General features: G+C 42.9%; 1 protein-coding gene across 3 annotated transcripts in view; it reads left to right on the top strand.

Moving 5' to 3' along the window:
- The window catches only part of LOC124995754 (sodium channel protein type 4 subunit alpha-like), a 195046-nt gene that overhangs the window by 58589 nt on the left and 119632 nt on the right, over window positions 1-16825 (top strand). For 2 of the 3 annotated variants that reach the window (XM_047568404.1, XM_047568402.1), the window contains exons 5-8: window positions 2067-2156; window positions 3144-3272; window positions 12268-12359; window positions 13381-13623. In XM_047568404.1, coding sequence (XP_047424360.1) covers window positions 2067-2156; window positions 3144-3272; window positions 12268-12359; window positions 13381-13623 — 554 coding nt within the window. Of the gene's footprint in view, window positions 1-2066; window positions 2157-3143; window positions 3273-10836; window positions 10929-12267; window positions 12360-13380; window positions 13624-16825 lie in introns of all 3 variants that reach the window. The other variant, XM_047568403.1, reaches the window with a different exon arrangement.

Below are 16825 nucleotides of genomic sequence, written 5' to 3'. Positions count from 1 at the left end.
AGAGACTCACAGCGAGAGAACAAACCAAAATCTCCAATTTACATTTCTGCTGGAGGTAAACCACGAAACAGTAACAAGGGGTCCGCGACCCGTAGGGTCCAGGGAGGTACTGCTGGGGGCGCAAAATCTGTAGTTCTTTTTTTTATTTCGGGCAGCCGCTTTGCTGCTGCTCATGTTTGAAATAAAAACGTAATATGTCAGGTAGGACGGGTGTTGAGGTGATGACCCAGGTGCAGGACGATAAGGAAGAAGCAGGAAGTTCAACAAAAGGTGTGTAATAATTAACAAAACGTACAGCACAGGGCAGGAAACAACAAAAATACAAAAAACTAAAGAATTATAAGCATGACATGGAGCTAAACAAAGCAAGGAACATGGACGAGGTAACATAGAAACATGGACATTAATGACACGAGCAGGAACAAAGGGAAGGTAAATAATTACATGAAGGCCGAGGGACGACAAGACACAGGTGAGACGCATGAGGACAATCAACCCAGGTGAAACCAATGAACAATCAAGGGACACACAAGGAAACAGAGACAGGAAACACAGAACTTAAGAAAATAAAACAGGAAATACAAAACATGATTCACAAAATAAAAGACAGACAAACCATGACATAACATTTGGACCTATGTAAATGATACTGGTAATGTACATATAAATAGTTTAATATATAAACATATCGTGTCCTCATGGCTAAACTGTCTCCGCTGGTCAACAAACTATTTTCAAATTTGAGGTTATTGCAGGTCAGACCTGGGACTCTCGTGTTTCCACAGCATCTATAAAAAGCTCTGTCACAGGTGTCAGCAGTGGTGGAAATTTACAAGTTGACATACCGTAATGTGCTATTTGGCATTTCTGACATAGTTTAATCCAGGTGATAATTTGACTGCTCACATAGCTGCTCTCCTCAGCCGGTCGCTCGTCCTCCGCTTGTGTAGCTGTGATTGTCAGTTTTACCATGAAGTCTACGTGACTCCTGCTGCCTCGAATGTTCTGCTTTACATAATACCTTTCTACGAAGCACTGCAAGTAGTTAACCCACGGATATTATGAGACAACCCACACAGAAAAAGCTTCCTGATCTAGCAGACGGCAGGTGTTTGTCTGAAAAGTCCATATTTATTGTAAACTTTTAGAATCCGTCATCTGGTAAAAAAGGTTTTTGATGCACGCTGAGTGTCTCATTGTGGTATTTCTAAGGGAAATTTGCAATATGAGACACGGACAGATTTTCCTGAGAAGACATTGAGAGCCCATCGTCTCCAGATGTGAGAGATCAGGTCTGACGGGACGATTAAGGTGCGAACCTGAGCTCTTTTGGCTGAAGAGCTGCTCTCAGCAGACGAAAAGGGAACGTGCAACAACTTTGGGTGGATAAATACAAACTAGACGTGTGAATTCTGCAACGTCTGAATTTTAAATCCAGTGGCCCTTGAGTTTCAGTTTGTTCAGCAGATTTAGATTTTTCTGACGCCAGCGGTGCCAACTAACACATGTTTAACTAAATAAAAATGCTGTATTTAATTTGATTCATACTTATCATGAGCTGAGACTGTGTCTTTCAGGTTTACAGTAAAAATACAAATGTAATAAAGGAAAGGGCAGACTCAATATTAGGTGATTTATATTGGGATTATGTGGTGTTTTTTTTAACTACAGAGAAGGAAATACCTCTGTTTGATGCTGCTTGTATGATTTGACTGGGTTTGCATGTCAAGGCAGAGACTCCCGACCAACTTACACATGTCTTCATGGGGGGACGCTGGTCTGCAGTCCCTCAATTATGAACTGAATATGCAAATTTAGCTTTGACTGACACTGGTTTTTGTATGAGACATTGTTGTCCCCCCAGGGACAAATAAAGCTTTCAGAATCTGAATCAGAGTGTAGGAAAGTTTAGGAAGCAATACGGTACAAAGTGAGTGGGTGGAGCAGAATCCAGTCCAACCCTAAACCGAAGGAGCCTGCAGCTTCTAATGAAATGTTTTTATCTGATGTTTGTTCTGTTTCTGTGGCTGTGAACATGAAAACGTCTCGTTCCTTAACCTGCTCACGTTATTCAGTTTGTTCATCATGTGCACCATCCTCACCAACTGCTGCTTCATGGCCATGTCGGAGCCAGCGTACTGGGCCAAATACCTGGAGTAAGTACACCTGCATGCTGGAGTCTGCACACCTGCTCTGTCCGTGGTTGGCTGCGTACCCAAAATGAAACGAAATGCCTTCTAAATGCTGTCTAATGCTGCACTTTCAGCAAATGCCAGAGCTCTCACTGCTGACACCTGGTCTGCTGGGTTAATGGTGTTCACATCAGCTGAGAACTCGACGCAAGACAGAGATTTAGAGAAAAAACAAGATGGAGATGAATCACTTGCACTGAACTATTCACCCTTAAACTCAGAGGGGAATAGGCCCCTATGGAAATGTCAAACTCCAAATGTCAAAACCGAATTCAGACAAGTCTGGAAGATTCTGGTGGCCTTGTGGTGGGTTCTCAGCCTGCAGCAACGTCAGGCTACACATATAGGACTAAAAAGCTTCTTCCAGTCTGTTGTTTTCTTATATATGCATCATATGTTCCTGGGTTTCCCTTCAAGGATGCTGATGCTGAGGAACAATTCTTGAGTTTATAAAAGTAAATAGAATAGAATAAGACACTGGGAGGAGGTTGGGGTGGATGGTGGACAGATAAAGACCACAGCAGTCTGTGGTTCACATGCAGGGTCCCATCTGTGGCTTAGGGAACAAAAACACTTAACGAAGACGCCACCATTAGTCCAGACTCCGCTCAGATCCACTGGCTTGAAGCTGGAAGAGTAGAGTCTTTTTCTTGCAGTCTTTAAGATGCTGTATTTCACCACTGGCTTCCAGCTGTGGAGGCGGCAGCAGCAGCTCGGTCAGAGCCGATGTGACAGACTCACTTTCTCCTTTCTGTCTTTGTATGGATGAATTGACTCATGTCGGGTCAAACTTGTTTCTGGGGACAAAATAAATAAGTGAAGGATGTTTTCAGGCGAGTTTTATGAATATTAATCCTGTCCCTCTCCTCTCCTCCTCCATCCTTTCTCTATTTTATTCCTCCTTCCTCTCCTTCCCTCACCGATCCTTTCGAATATTTCCTCTCCGTTCAGGTATACCTTCACGGGGATCTATACGTTTGAGTCTCTCATTAAGATCCTGGCGAGGGGTTTCTGTGTGGGGCCCTTCACCTTCCTCAGGGACCCCTGGAACTGGCTCGACTTCAGCGTCATCGTCATGGCGTGAGTCAGACATGCTCTCTCATCCACCCATCACACAGACATACAGACATACATACATATATACATACATATATACATACATACATATATACACAGATACAGCACTGTGCAAAGTTTTTGGCTCAGCAGAAAATGGAGGACTGTTTGAAAAGTAATTTTATTTGTCAGGTGGATTCATTCACTAGACTAGAATCTGAATCTGGTAACATTTCATCTGGGTTTCATTATGGGATGTGTTTGAACTGATACAGAGTGGGGGAAAAATTAAAAATCTGCATCATCGGGATAGTCCTCCAGCCAGTCAGAGCCATTTAGTTGTAAACAGCGCTCAGATGACATGCACAGTTATGTATCGCTGTTACTCCTCCGTCCATCACCACAGAAACCCCGACCATGTAACTGGCCCTTTGCAGGAGCTTAATCGCTTCCCAATTTTCTCCGACAAAAACATTTTGTGGGCAGGAGAAGTCGTGGCTGGTTTCTAGGCTAACTCAGGCCTGTTGTCTTTAAAACGTTCTCTTTTACCGGCGGTTCGTTACCGTCCTGAATGAACACTCCATCACATCAGGATGGTTAAAATATTTTAAGAGCCTGTTCTGCATCAACAGTTTGTTCCCATTAGAGCAGATTATTCAATGGCTGCAGACCATAGACTGTATGAAGTAGAGCTCCCCCTAGTGGCTGGAGGCTTCAATATAGGACATAAGCTCCACCCCTCACGCTAGTGGGTGGAACTTGGTCTGAACTAAAGCACTGAAATACACGTCAAATAATTTTTAAAACATTTTTTCAAGGATGGTTTCAGTCATTTTAGGTAGTTAATAAAATGTTGATGACAGTTCAAGTGTCCATTGTTTGGATAAGTTTCATTTCATTTCAGTTTGTTATTTTACACAATAGAAATTGGATGTGACATGATGGTGACCACCAGTTGCCATGACAACCGCTCTGTAAAGAGGTCCCAACTATTTTTTAAATATAAGTCCAGTGTATAATCCAACATGTCTTTGTAACTGGTGGAGGTCGAGCAGAGCGCAGCGTTAATTAAACTAAAATAAGAATGATTTCCAGAAGTTCAGGTGCGTCATTGATATTGTGGCTTCAAATTTGCAAGATGGCGCCGCCAATAACGTCAGTTTGGCCAATGCAAGGAAGTGGAGACACGTATTATATTTATCTACAGCCCATGCTACAGGCATATAGACGTCATCGAACACACCTGTAGATAAAACTGGACATTGAACACACTGGTCGTCTGTCTCTATATACAGACTATGATTACACTGCACTCATGTTATTACGAAAACCTTCCATTATTCCACATTTGTCTGCATACACTGCTTCACATTACTGAAATGTTTTAAACTGCGAAGTGAGCTGCAATTAAATACCTAACGTCTTAATATATTCAGATCAGCAGAATGAGCCGACGGGTTTGTCACTAAACGTTAGAGCAGTTTTTTATAAACTATGTCATAACTACGTCATTGTGTCTGATAATTTGACTCAAACACCAACTAAGTCTGAGTTTGATGCACTGTTTAACAATACACTCACTCACTCACTAGTTTTTGCATTTTTTTTTTCATTCATTCTGAATTTTAGTTTCTGGTTTTACAAAAAAAAAAACTAAACAAAGAAATATAACAACAAAACAAAAACATTGTAGATTAATAGAAATAATGTGGATGTGAACTGATTCTTTTTGTCGTTTCACACTAAAAGCTCATGAGATAAGAGTGATTGAAGAGTGACGTCTTCACTAAGTCACTGTTAGGCTTTTAATGTGAAATATCAGTGCAGGAAAACTGCTGCAAAGCACAGAGAGCATCTCTTTGGAAAAGCAGCAGAGTGGTGGCCAGGGTGTCAGGCCTGTATTGTTGTTCTGATGGGATTAATGCTGTGGATTTAAAAAGAAAGGCCTGTCTGTGATCCTGCACACGCCTCTTGCTCTTGCACTTTAAGGCGTATAAACTTGAAAATATGTCTTTAAGTCAGTTTCCCCAGCTCAGCGTTTATGTATTTGTTACATTCAGACACATTTGCAGAATAAGGAGAAACTCTGCGGACTTCAAACTGTATAAGTCTGGCCTGTGATGAGGATCCACGGCTTCCTGCCATCAGGAGGGGAAATAGGGCTTATAGGACACAGTCATTCTGATACTTAGATGCTATATTAACTTCTTCCCCACTATATTCAGCAGCCGGCTATATGCTGTATACCAGGGTCAACTTTACTGCTGTGCTATGACACTTTAAGCATCAAGTCAACTAGTCACTGTTCATGTGACTCATCAGTCCTGAAATAAACTATTTGGATGCATCTGAAAAGCATCCGCTAACGCTAGCAGAGGAACAGTCCAAATCCTCTCAGCAAAAGTCAATTAATAACTTCACTAAACAACCTGCAGTTAGAGAGAGAAGGAAGCTGCGCATCAACTATTTGTTGGTGAATTTCATTGTCTAAAGTTATTGGACCTTTAGCTGCTGTACATGGAAAAGATTTTGGGGGTATACCACATTTTTTTTATTCCTGCTACTCTATATTATTTTGCAACGCGCTGTGAAGTTCTATTGATTAAAAGCTACTGACGGTGCTGATTTATACAGACTAAACATATCTGCAGCTCACAGTATTGACAAGCTCAGGTGTTCATGTTCAGTTCTGTTGTGTTCTGTTAGTTGACTTTATTGCTGTGGTTATAGAGCGTATTATTTTGTCCTTGATGTCAGTGAATGCACCACTCCAGACTCTCAGACTGATGGTGTTCATGGTGTTAACCTGGTCTACGACCGACAGTAGTTTGTGTTCCAGCTTCAATAAACTTGCAGAAAAGCCTCCGTAGCTTCTTTTGTGGATGTACAACATGTGTTGAGGTGAAGAACATAGATTTATTATTTTCTACTGTGCTTTTATGTGCGGCATCACCGACTAGTCAACGTCGACTTTCACCACATTGTGCAAGTCGTTTAACCCTGATTATATACAGCTTTTATTACATGCAAACATTTGATGATCTGATAAAATATCTCTGACTTTGTCCGTTGTAGTGGAATACGATATAAAGTACATGGCCTTTGGCAAAGTGTCATTATCCTTTTTAACTGGATATATTAGTGTTGTAGTTTTGTCTGTGTTAGTGCCTCAGTCTACCCACTCACCTCCACTCAGTCTGGATTAATTTTAAGCTTCTGCACAAGAGTTGTGATTGGTTCGCTTGGTAGAAGTGTTTCTGCTTTAGTATTTCATCTCCTCAATTCTTGAATTAATTGTTCTGCATCAAAAAAGATGTAACATAGAGCAAAGTTTAACTGAGGAGGTTCAGCGATACAAACATTTGTACGAATCGTCTTCGGCAAAATTTTGGCAAAAAAGATACAGCACCAACTAGAGTCTGTAGTTGTTTGACCTCAGTTTGAAGTCTCTCCAGGGACTGATCAACCTGTCACTGAAGATTTCTTTAGTTTTATTTGTTTTTCTAATTAGCTGAGCCATGCTCTGATAAAAAGCTATTACCTCTGCAGTAACATTAGCTGGAATAAATTAGAATTTATAAAACCAACAAAATAATCATTAAAGGCCAGTTTTATGTATTCATTTTCATCTTTTGAAGTAGGCTAATTTCTTCCAGACGACTGTTGTAGGAAACAAAACTCAAAAGTAAATGACATCCGAACAAACTGAGAGCCAGTATATAAAAACTAAAAATCTGCAATCAAAGAAATAAATAAAAGACAAACAAGTCTTGAGTGGACAAGAGAGTGATTTGCTGGATTGATGATAAAGTCAATGAGTAAATGAATTTTATCTTTGTAGGAAAAAAAAAAACAGAAAAGTGCTTTTCTCAGTTTCTCAGTGAAACCCATGCATTTCCCAAATTATAGGCTTGAAAAGGACAAGGCTCCCTAAACTCACTCAGCACACAAAGTACTATCAAACCCTCAATTCAGACTGCAGCCCTCATCCTCTTTTTCCTCTCAACAATGTCAATGACGCCCACTCGTGGAGCGACGGCCGGCCGTTTTGTTTCAGCGAGGAGAAGAGCGTGACCTGTCCACATCAGTAATTGACTGACTGATGGAAAATCACTGCGCTTTGGTTTGGTTAGCGATCAGGTGGCAATCAGTCAAAGAGCTGAGAGGCGGGAGGCCCGTGGCGAGGGACGCCGCCAGGAAGATAAACGATCAGAATGAACCGATCGGATCAATAGTTGACCCCTCGGCTCGGCTCGGGGGTTAGCGCGTGGCGCAATGAAGCGCTGTCACCTCTGCAGCCGCTGCTCAGCAAATTGAACCATTTTGATGAAGGTGCCCTCAGATGGTTGAACGCTACGTCTGCCCGGTTACATAACGCGACCCTGACGACCTGCCCCCAAATCCTCCGAGGGAAAAATGGCTGCACTTAAAGGACCAAATCACCGTTACAGCAGTTTGCACTTAAAACACGAAGCTGCTTCAGATCCACTTTACATTCATGCTTCAATTCCGTTGATCAAAATATATTTTTCCTGTAGATTACTAAGAAAAAAAAAAGAGTAAATAGAGTCGCTGACAGTTATCTTAAAATTCTCACCTTCAACTCCAGAAAATCTAGAAAGAAAACAAAATCAACCAACAGTAGAAGCAGGAGTCCTACTGACCTACTGATCGTCCTTTAGCAGAGAAAGAGAGAAAAACATAACTCACTAAAAGACTCGCTCATATTTTCCTTTAATTAATCCTACGCTCTGCTCTACCTCCACCAGCTACAAGGAAATGTTATACACTGAACTTATTATTAAAAAGTATTTTTACAACTCTCCCACTTCACAGGGCGGTTGTCATGGCAACCGGTGGTCGCATCCTGTTTCTAAATAATTTAAACGAAACTTATAAAAAGAAACTGACACTTGAACTTTCACCAACATTATATCAACTACCTAAAAACGACTGAAACCTTCCTTGAATTAAAAGTGTATCTGAGTATTATTTTAGTGTTTTAGTTCATCCCAAGCCCCGCCCACTAACACGGAGGAGGTGGAGCCTATGATCTATACTGCAGCCTCCAGCCACCAGGGGGAGCTCTGCTAGATTTGACTTCACTTTATTCCATCTTTAATTACAGTCTATGGCTGCAAACAAAAGCCCCCCCCCCCAAAAAAATATGTTAAACTCTTCCTTAATTCCTCCATCTATTCTTCTGATGTAGTTGTGTTGATTGCACAAATACTCACCACACACACACACACACACACACACACACACACACACACACACACACACAAGCATGCATGAGTATCAGTAGGTGTGTGTCCTTGAACCGAGGGCCGTCCTGCGGTCAAATGGCTCTTTAGGAGGACAGGGATGCATAAGTCACACACACACACACACACACACACACACACACACACACACACACACACACACACACACACACACACACACAAACACTGACTTTTACATCTACAAACACACAAACAGTTTGCCCCTGACACTCTACGGCCTGGGCCTTATTAAAACCAAAGTGATGGTTGGTAAATGGACATACCCCTATGGACACACACACACACACACACACACACACACACGCACACACACACACACACACACTTCCCCTCCCACTGAGTCAGGGTTCCCATGGTTACTGACTCCATCAACCTCCCTTCTCTAGGCAACACACCAAAAAGAAACACACACACAGACACACACTGCGCCCGCCCCAGTGTTTCTGATATTGCTGGTGATGACGTGTTAATGGCTGCCCCCCCCCCCCCCAAAGCAGCGCCACAGCCCCTCCCACAGCGTTAAACAACGTTTGATATGTTTAAGCGTAAGAAATGAATCACTACATCATTAAATGACGAAGGAAGAAGATGTTGATTTCTTAGGTTCGATTAGGAGGGAAATCTGCACCAAACAGCTAGAGGGCGCTGATGAGGTCCACAGGTTTAATCAAGCAAATTTAAAGGAAAAGAGTAGGAAATGTTTTGAAATAAGCAACAAAAAAGAAAACAACAAAAAAAGAGGATCTATCCGCACAGAAAAAGACGAATAACAGTGAAACACTCAGTTTAAACTGTTTGGTGTTGAACAGCCTCCGTCCCTGGAGCAGAACTGTCCCAGTCTGTCCCTGGTCCGATGCACCGGTCATCTCTGCCTGCATCTAAACGGCCTGTTCTGGCCACGCCGCCCCCCCCTCGCCCACCCCCCTCGCCCACCCCCTCGCCCACCCCCTCGCCCCCCTCGCCCCCAATGTAATTCAATCAGGCCGCCAGTCAATGCGGCTGAAATATGAGCTGTAATGGACGTTAGCAGCTCAGGGAGTCAGATGACTGGATCCAACCCGGGGCCCAAACGGGCCATCGTCGCCTGGCGCCTTTCTGGCTCTCAGCGCCGCGTTTGATTGGATCTGAAGAGGACGTTCACGGCTCCATTTGGCCGTCGGGTCTTTTAGCTCAATCTGTTCTACGCTGCTTCTTTGGTATTTTCTGTTAACAGTTCAGGCGTAATGGTCCTTTTATCACTTAATGGCAAAAGGATGTAAAAAAAAAAAAAAACTTTTTACTTTGGCATCAGTAACTGAGATCTTCAGACAGAACCTGGTGACGTGAACCGTAAACTACAGAGGCAACAGTTAGCGAGTCAACCATCGGCTACGTCTTAAATGTGAAGTCACATTAGTGGTAAAGACTAAGGATGATCAACGTTTTCCTAACTATGCTAACTTCTACTAACTTCCACCGTTCTGGAGAACGTCAGCAGCTCAGAGAGAGTCAGAGATAAAGAACATTTCCATGTGCAAGGCTGCGATTACCACAAGAGGGCAGCGTTCCTACGAGCTCCTCTTAATGCAAACTTTAACATTTATCTTCCATACATGTGGTTAAAGTAGTTTATATAGAAACTCTCTATGCTAAACTAACTGCAGCAGCTGTTTCTTTGCTCCAACACTAATGCTACGTCTTGTTTTTATGATAACAAATTTCTAAAAATCACAAAAACTTTTATCTAGAACATTTCAGGATATGTTGTAAATAAAGCTAAATAAACTGCTAGCTGTGGCTAGCTTCAGCAAGTTTAAACTGGGGTTTCTATTTAAATCTAATGTTATATAACACAGTGATTTGGGTCTTAATTGAATAATACCTGAAATGTAGTTACAGTATATTGAATTTATTGGGCTGTAAACTTTAGCCTGGATCAGATCCTTGTCATTTATATTAGTGGTTAATATTAATAGTAAATTCATTCATCGTCACAGTAAACAGGAGAACAGGATGTTCAGACTATTTATGCTGGTTTTCTCTCTGAATCTCTTATTTTTTCTATATCCTTTATTATTATTATTATTATTTTTATTCCTAAATCTGTAAAGTGACACTTACTGATTGTATTAAAGCAGCCAGACTCCCCCAAAGGTCCTACACGTCTCAGTAAAAAGCATTGCAAGGCTTGATTTTGGATTTGTTGTGCTGCTGGTGCTCTAACACATCAGGAGTGTACCTTTAACTCTCCACAGCATTTTCAGACTTTGTTATGTTTGTCTTCTTTTGTTGTATGTTGACAACCACACTGCCCCCTACAGGCTGTTAACAGAGTTTATCAAAGTAGGGAACCTGCAGGCGCTGAGAACCTTTAGAGTGCTGAGGGCCCTGAAAACTATCTCAGTCATCCCAGGTAAGGCCTCACCCCTCCAGCCACACGGTGCCACGAGGGATAGTAAAAAAAAACAAAAAAACAACAACACTCGTCCTCGTAATTTCGTGGTGAACGTCCTCTCTTGTTCGTCCCATGTCTGGCCGTGTCTTGCAGCACCAGCCCCGCCCACTTCCCACGCTCCGCCCAGTCAGAGGTCACAGGTGCAGTCACCTGATTAAAGGAAACGCAAGAAGGAAAAGTCACATATGTCCACGATGAACACGTGTTAACTGGAGAATGGCTGAAGCTTTCTATAAACTCTATATTTTATATAAAAAAAAACTGAGTCTGTATATAAGAGAAGTGGACGGAGCCACCGTGGACCAGTGTGTCGATGCTAGAAGATGGAGCTCAGTTTACTCAAACATAGTCTTGATTTATCACCTGTTTCCCTCTAAACATTAACACCGTGCTGCACTGGAGAAGACATTTATCTAAAATATATTCACAGAGTATAAACGCTAGAATGACTTAAAAAGAGGTTAAAATTACTGAGAGTGTCACAGTGTAATGATGACAGAATGGAATAAGTGGATCAGAGGTAGCAGCGCATCATCATCTTCTTTGTTTTATAGATTTTTATGAATTGATTACAGATGTTTCAAATAAAAATCAGTTTGAATGAAAATGTATTTTTTAAACGTAGTCAAAATGTTCCTGAGTTAAATTCAGATGAATGAATGTCTCATATCTGGTTCCTGGTCTCATATCTGGTTCTGGTGTATTTATCTGGTTCCTGGTCATTAAACTAATGTAAACATGTATTTGTCACATTAGAACATCATCAGCATCATCACATTAGAAACATTAGGACACTTTTTCTTCTTCATGGTTCCTAATAAACCAGGTCAGAGGGGGGACCTTGTAGACCACATTAGACCCTGATGAGACCTGAGGATGTTTCCTGGATCTTCTCTGATTGGCTCAATGAAAACCACATGACACTAAACCAGGAACCACGTTACCACATGTGGTTCCTGGTTCCTGGTCCCTAAAGGGTTAAACTTTCTCTGGAGGCTGCGTCCACTTCATTTCCTGCGATATAATAACAGACATATGTGTATATATCCATTTTTATATAAGATAACAGCCTTTCTCCGGTTTCCATCCACGTGAGAAGCTGTGAATATTTGACTTTCCCTTCTCCGGAGCCTCTGGCCTGAACCTCCACCGTTGCCGTCCGACCTGGCCTGTCTCTACTGTATCTCTCTCTGTCTCTCTCCATCTTTCTCTCCCTCTGTGTCGGCTTGTTGTTCAGTGTGGTCATACCCTTCTGTGTGTGTCTGTTCTTGTGCTTCTGTCTCCCGGCTTGTTGCAGATATGTGACTGAGTTTGTGGACCTGGGTAATGTGTCAGCCTTAAGGACGTTCAGGGTGCTGCGAGCGCTCAAAACCATCTCTGTCATCCCAGGTGAGGAAGCGAACGCAGGGGAGTGAATATCAAACGCACCCCTCCTGGTCTGAGCCTGCTGGAAGCACTAAGTGGTTGTGTTTGAAGTCTCATCCTGCATACTACCTCCTGAACACTGCTGCCTCACAGAGACGTTCAGAGGGCGGTGTGCCGGGTAGTATGCAGAAAGAAGCTCTTCCTGGTAGTTGGTTGTAAGTGGACAACAGAGGATCACACTTTAAACCCACTCAGAGTTAAAGGCTCTGATGCTAACTGGCCTCTGTATGTCTCCACTGTGCATGTTAGCATGCAGCGCTAACATGACACGCCATGGTAGTGGCCATGTTACAGCAGAGTAGACGCAACATGCACGCAACTGCAGCAGCTCATTAGTTCACAGACACGGAGACAACAACAGGTTGTGTTAGACGTCGGTCTGGAAGTCGTGTCTGTTTCTAATGAATTGACTCAAAGAAAAAAAGTGCTTTCACAGAACGAGACGTTTCTCTGCAGGACCTGGCTGATAACGGTCGACTTGTCTGCACCCTTTGTGTTCTGAGTGTGTTCTGTTCCCGTTGTTTCTACCGTGCGTGGATGTGTGTGTGTGTTGAGAGGGGTTTTGTGGTGTTTTTCTGCTGGGTTTTTGTTGGTGTTTAACAATGAAACGCTGCCACAGGGTGAAAACCTTACGAGTAAAACTTGAGGCCTTCACCCGACAGCAGCGTTTCATTTAACCTGGCTTCATTTGTTTCGTTTTTTAATATTTCCAGTGTGTCGTGTATTTATTTCCTCTCATGCATAACGATGGCTGCCTCCTCCTAAACATGAATTTGTGGCGCTGGCTTTGCCTGAGTGAAACATTTGGATTGAGAATGACGTCTGGCAGCCATCTTTATGGAATGTGATCCGTGGTTCGAGGTAGATCTGTTTACACTAGTTTCCTTGGACCGGTGCTTGTATTTTATCTGAATGACATCACATCGTTTGAATGACGCTGAAAGCTAATGCTAACGCTGTGTGCGTCCCGGCCCCGGTCCTGAAGGCCTGAAGACCATCGTGGGGGCTCTGATTCAGTCGGTGAAGAAACTGGCCGACGTGATGATCCTCACCGTGTTTTGCCTGAGCGTCTTCGCCCTCATCGGCCTCCAGCTCTTCATGGGAAACCTGCGGCAGAAATGCGTCCGGAGCACGTTGCACTGCATCAACGACACCCTGCTGCCCAACACCACCTTCTACTGCAACAACAAGACCTGGTCGTCCCTGGAAGACTTCATCAATAACGAAGGTGAGGCTCAATCTTTCAGTCTTGTTCCAAGCAGATGTGTTGGAGTTGTTATGATCAGCTCAGTCTGGCTTCGTTGGATCTGAAAACAGCTTTAGTGGCGCTAAAGTTGGAGGCTGAGCTCAGATCAGGGTCCGATGGTGAGAGAAGCATGCTGTCATTTTCATGGTATGAGTTTTCTTGCTTTCCACTCACATTTTCCAGGGACTCTGGTTCATTTTTCAGCTTCAAATGAGATTTTTTGTTTGTTTCAGTTCTGACTACAGTATCTCATATGAGCTGGAACTCAACTAATTACTTTTGGAAGTGTCACAGTTAGAAGCTAAAACAGAAGCTTCAGTTCTGAATGACTGGGGGGAGTTTAGGTTTTTATTAGGTACATTTGTCTAGTTGTTTTGCCATAATTTATATCACTACATAACCTAAATATATAGTACATCATATCTTTGACTGTTTCTATGTGATGAAGCTACTGGACACCAGTTTCCCATGCGACTTGATTTGATTTCTTTATTTGCACACTGAAGGTAGAAAACATGAAAATGGTGTAAAATGGTTCGTTGTTGTGCAGGAGAGATTGAAACCAAGAAAGGCTTGTGAAATACCTTCTCTCTGTAAAGCAAAATGTCTCTAGAAATGTAAAGTGAAAATCAAACTACAAATAAGACAGAAAAAATTACAGTTGTGAGTTATTTAAAAAATAATTTTTGCATCTTTTTTGTTGTTGCTTGGGAGGGTTTAGCATCTATCTATCTATCTATCTATCTATCTATCTATCTATCTTGTGAAATCAAAGTAACCTTGTTTTATAGAGTCCTGGTGTATTTTGCAGGGAGGACAAACATAAAGGGACATATTTTGTTGTTGGAGGTGAGTCAGATACGACGGTGGCAGCGGAGGAAGACCTGCTTCTAGTATGTTCTGCAGAGAGGAGGTTGTGTTTGTCGTGCTGCTGCTGTGACTGGTGTTTCCTAAATGGACTGGACAATGTCATGTTGGCACTGTGGTTACAGCTGACGTCAGTGAAGCAACACACACACACACACACACACACAGTGTCAGGGCTGTGGTGTGTGTGCAGGCTGCTCAGCTTTTCCAGCGTCCACACACAAGGCATCACACATGCAGAGGTCCCGCGGGGTCGCCCGGTACGTACAGTTTGACATGTGAGGCATGTGGGCCCAGGACATAATATACGGCGCATGGAGGCTGGTGCACACGCAGACCAGGTCGAGGTCGGGGTTAAGGAAACACTTAACGCTGTTGTCATATGAAACCTGAGCCGCACGGCGGCTTTTTCTCTCACCAAATCGCTCAAGTGCCTTCGAGTCGATGCACATGTTCTAAAAGACACGGTCTTGATCTTGATGACATGTAGACTGATGTTATGTCTCCATGGATCCGTGCTGCAATGTGACATGAATGTTTCACTGTAACTGAACACAGCTCACCACTCCTCACCACACAGGGCCGGCATTAATGTTCCTCCTCGGTTCCAATCCTCCTGCAGAACAATGTCACAGACACACACTGAAAAGTCTGTTTGTGCAGTAGTTGTGTACTAGTAATGAAATGTTTTCACTCAGTTTTCTGCTTTACTCCTGGCAGTGAACTTGACATTAGACTTTGTTGGATTGACCGTCTTTTTTTTTGTCCTGAAAGTCGTAAATAAATCATTTTATTTGGTTTAAAGGAATTTCTCCCTCATTAGATTAATATACTGAACGTTACCTTCACACACACTACGATTGTTCCTTTGGGCCAAGATGTGGGAATGTGCCAAGTTATGGAAGCACATGGAGCTAATACATATAAATATATAATTAAGTTGAAAACTTAAAAACGTGTGCTGAAAAGTGGATGTGCTGTATGACTGGTCCTCTTGGTATCAGCCAGGGTTGGGGGGTAACGAGTTACAAAGTAACGGATTACTTTTTTGGGTAACGAAGTAAAAATATCGGTAACTACACTACTTTACTAGGCTATAGGAATGCACTTTCCTGCGTTACCCAGGCCGTGTTTGTCTATGTGCACCGTTCTGATCTGCTTAGCGGTGCAGGTATGTGTGCGTGCTGCATGTGTGCGCGCTACTTACCTGAGCACGTTGCCATAGAGATCGATTTGAGTCGAGTGACGTTGGTGGAGACGGAGACTGGAGGTTTCAACCAGTGGCGATGTTCTCATTACTTTCAGTTTATAGCTTGAAAGGATAAAAACATTCGAGTGAAATGCGCTCTATGCCCAGGCCACAAGTTTCTTTAAACTGCTGCGGAATCAGTGAGCAACCTGTCCCAGCATGTCTCAGCCCAGCATGGCCGCAAAACTGCGGCTAAAGATACTGGTCGCCGGTCACCTGGAGGAGTCGACCCCGCCCCAACAGGCAAAGGTTTGTTCAGGTGTCGGAGGCCCAAAAAAATTAAATAAAAATGAAACAATAAAATAAAAATATTTCGAAATATATGTGTATATATTTTTAGATGTGCAAGATAAATATTTTAAAGTAAATGATGAGTAAAGTTGTTTCGGTCATCGACGTTGTCTGATTGGTGACGTATTTCCGCCCGGGGGCGCAAAACCCTTAAAGTCGTTAAAAGTCGCACATGCGCAGTAACTCCTCTTCAATACAAGAGATAGGACCATGCTGGGGCGCACGCGCACCTCTCCTGCGCCCAGAGCTGAACGCAGCCTGATTTGCATACCACCGCCCTCCCGCCATGGGGCTGACGTCAGGGCTGACGTCACAGCCGTCTGTTATAAAGTGCGGCTGATTTAACAGGCGGAGCCGCGGGAGCTGGAGACGATCGGACAGAGATGCAAAATGGAGAAAGAGAAATTAAATAATAAAGTGAAGTCAGCTAAAACAAAACCTTCTGAGAGGAGAAGCTCGACGTGAAAGAGCTCGGACCTGATCCACCAAACATCACAGGACGCTCGGTCTTTATCCAGGAGCTGGTTTAGCAACAAGGCTAGGCTAACTGCTAGTAGAGAGGCTAATGCTTTATTCTGCTTTCCCTCCTTTTTAAACGTCGGGACCTGAGCCAGCATGAATAAGACAGGTATGACTGATTTAAAGCACTTTAAGAAAAGTCAAAGAAGCATGAACAACCTGGGATCCACGTGGAAAATGCACCGCGACGTGTTTGGCTACACGACATGCTAATGTTGCCTTTATTTCAATACACTGATATGATACCTTAGTATATGT

This window comes from Mugil cephalus, chromosome 18 (genome assembly GCF_022458985.1).
Source record: "Mugil cephalus isolate CIBA_MC_2020 chromosome 18, CIBA_Mcephalus_1.1, whole genome shotgun sequence".
NCBI lineage: Eukaryota > Metazoa > Chordata > Actinopteri > Mugiliformes > Mugilidae > Mugil > Mugil cephalus.
Note: the sequence above shows the minus strand (reverse complement) of the source record. Positions and strands in the feature narration are given on the sequence as shown.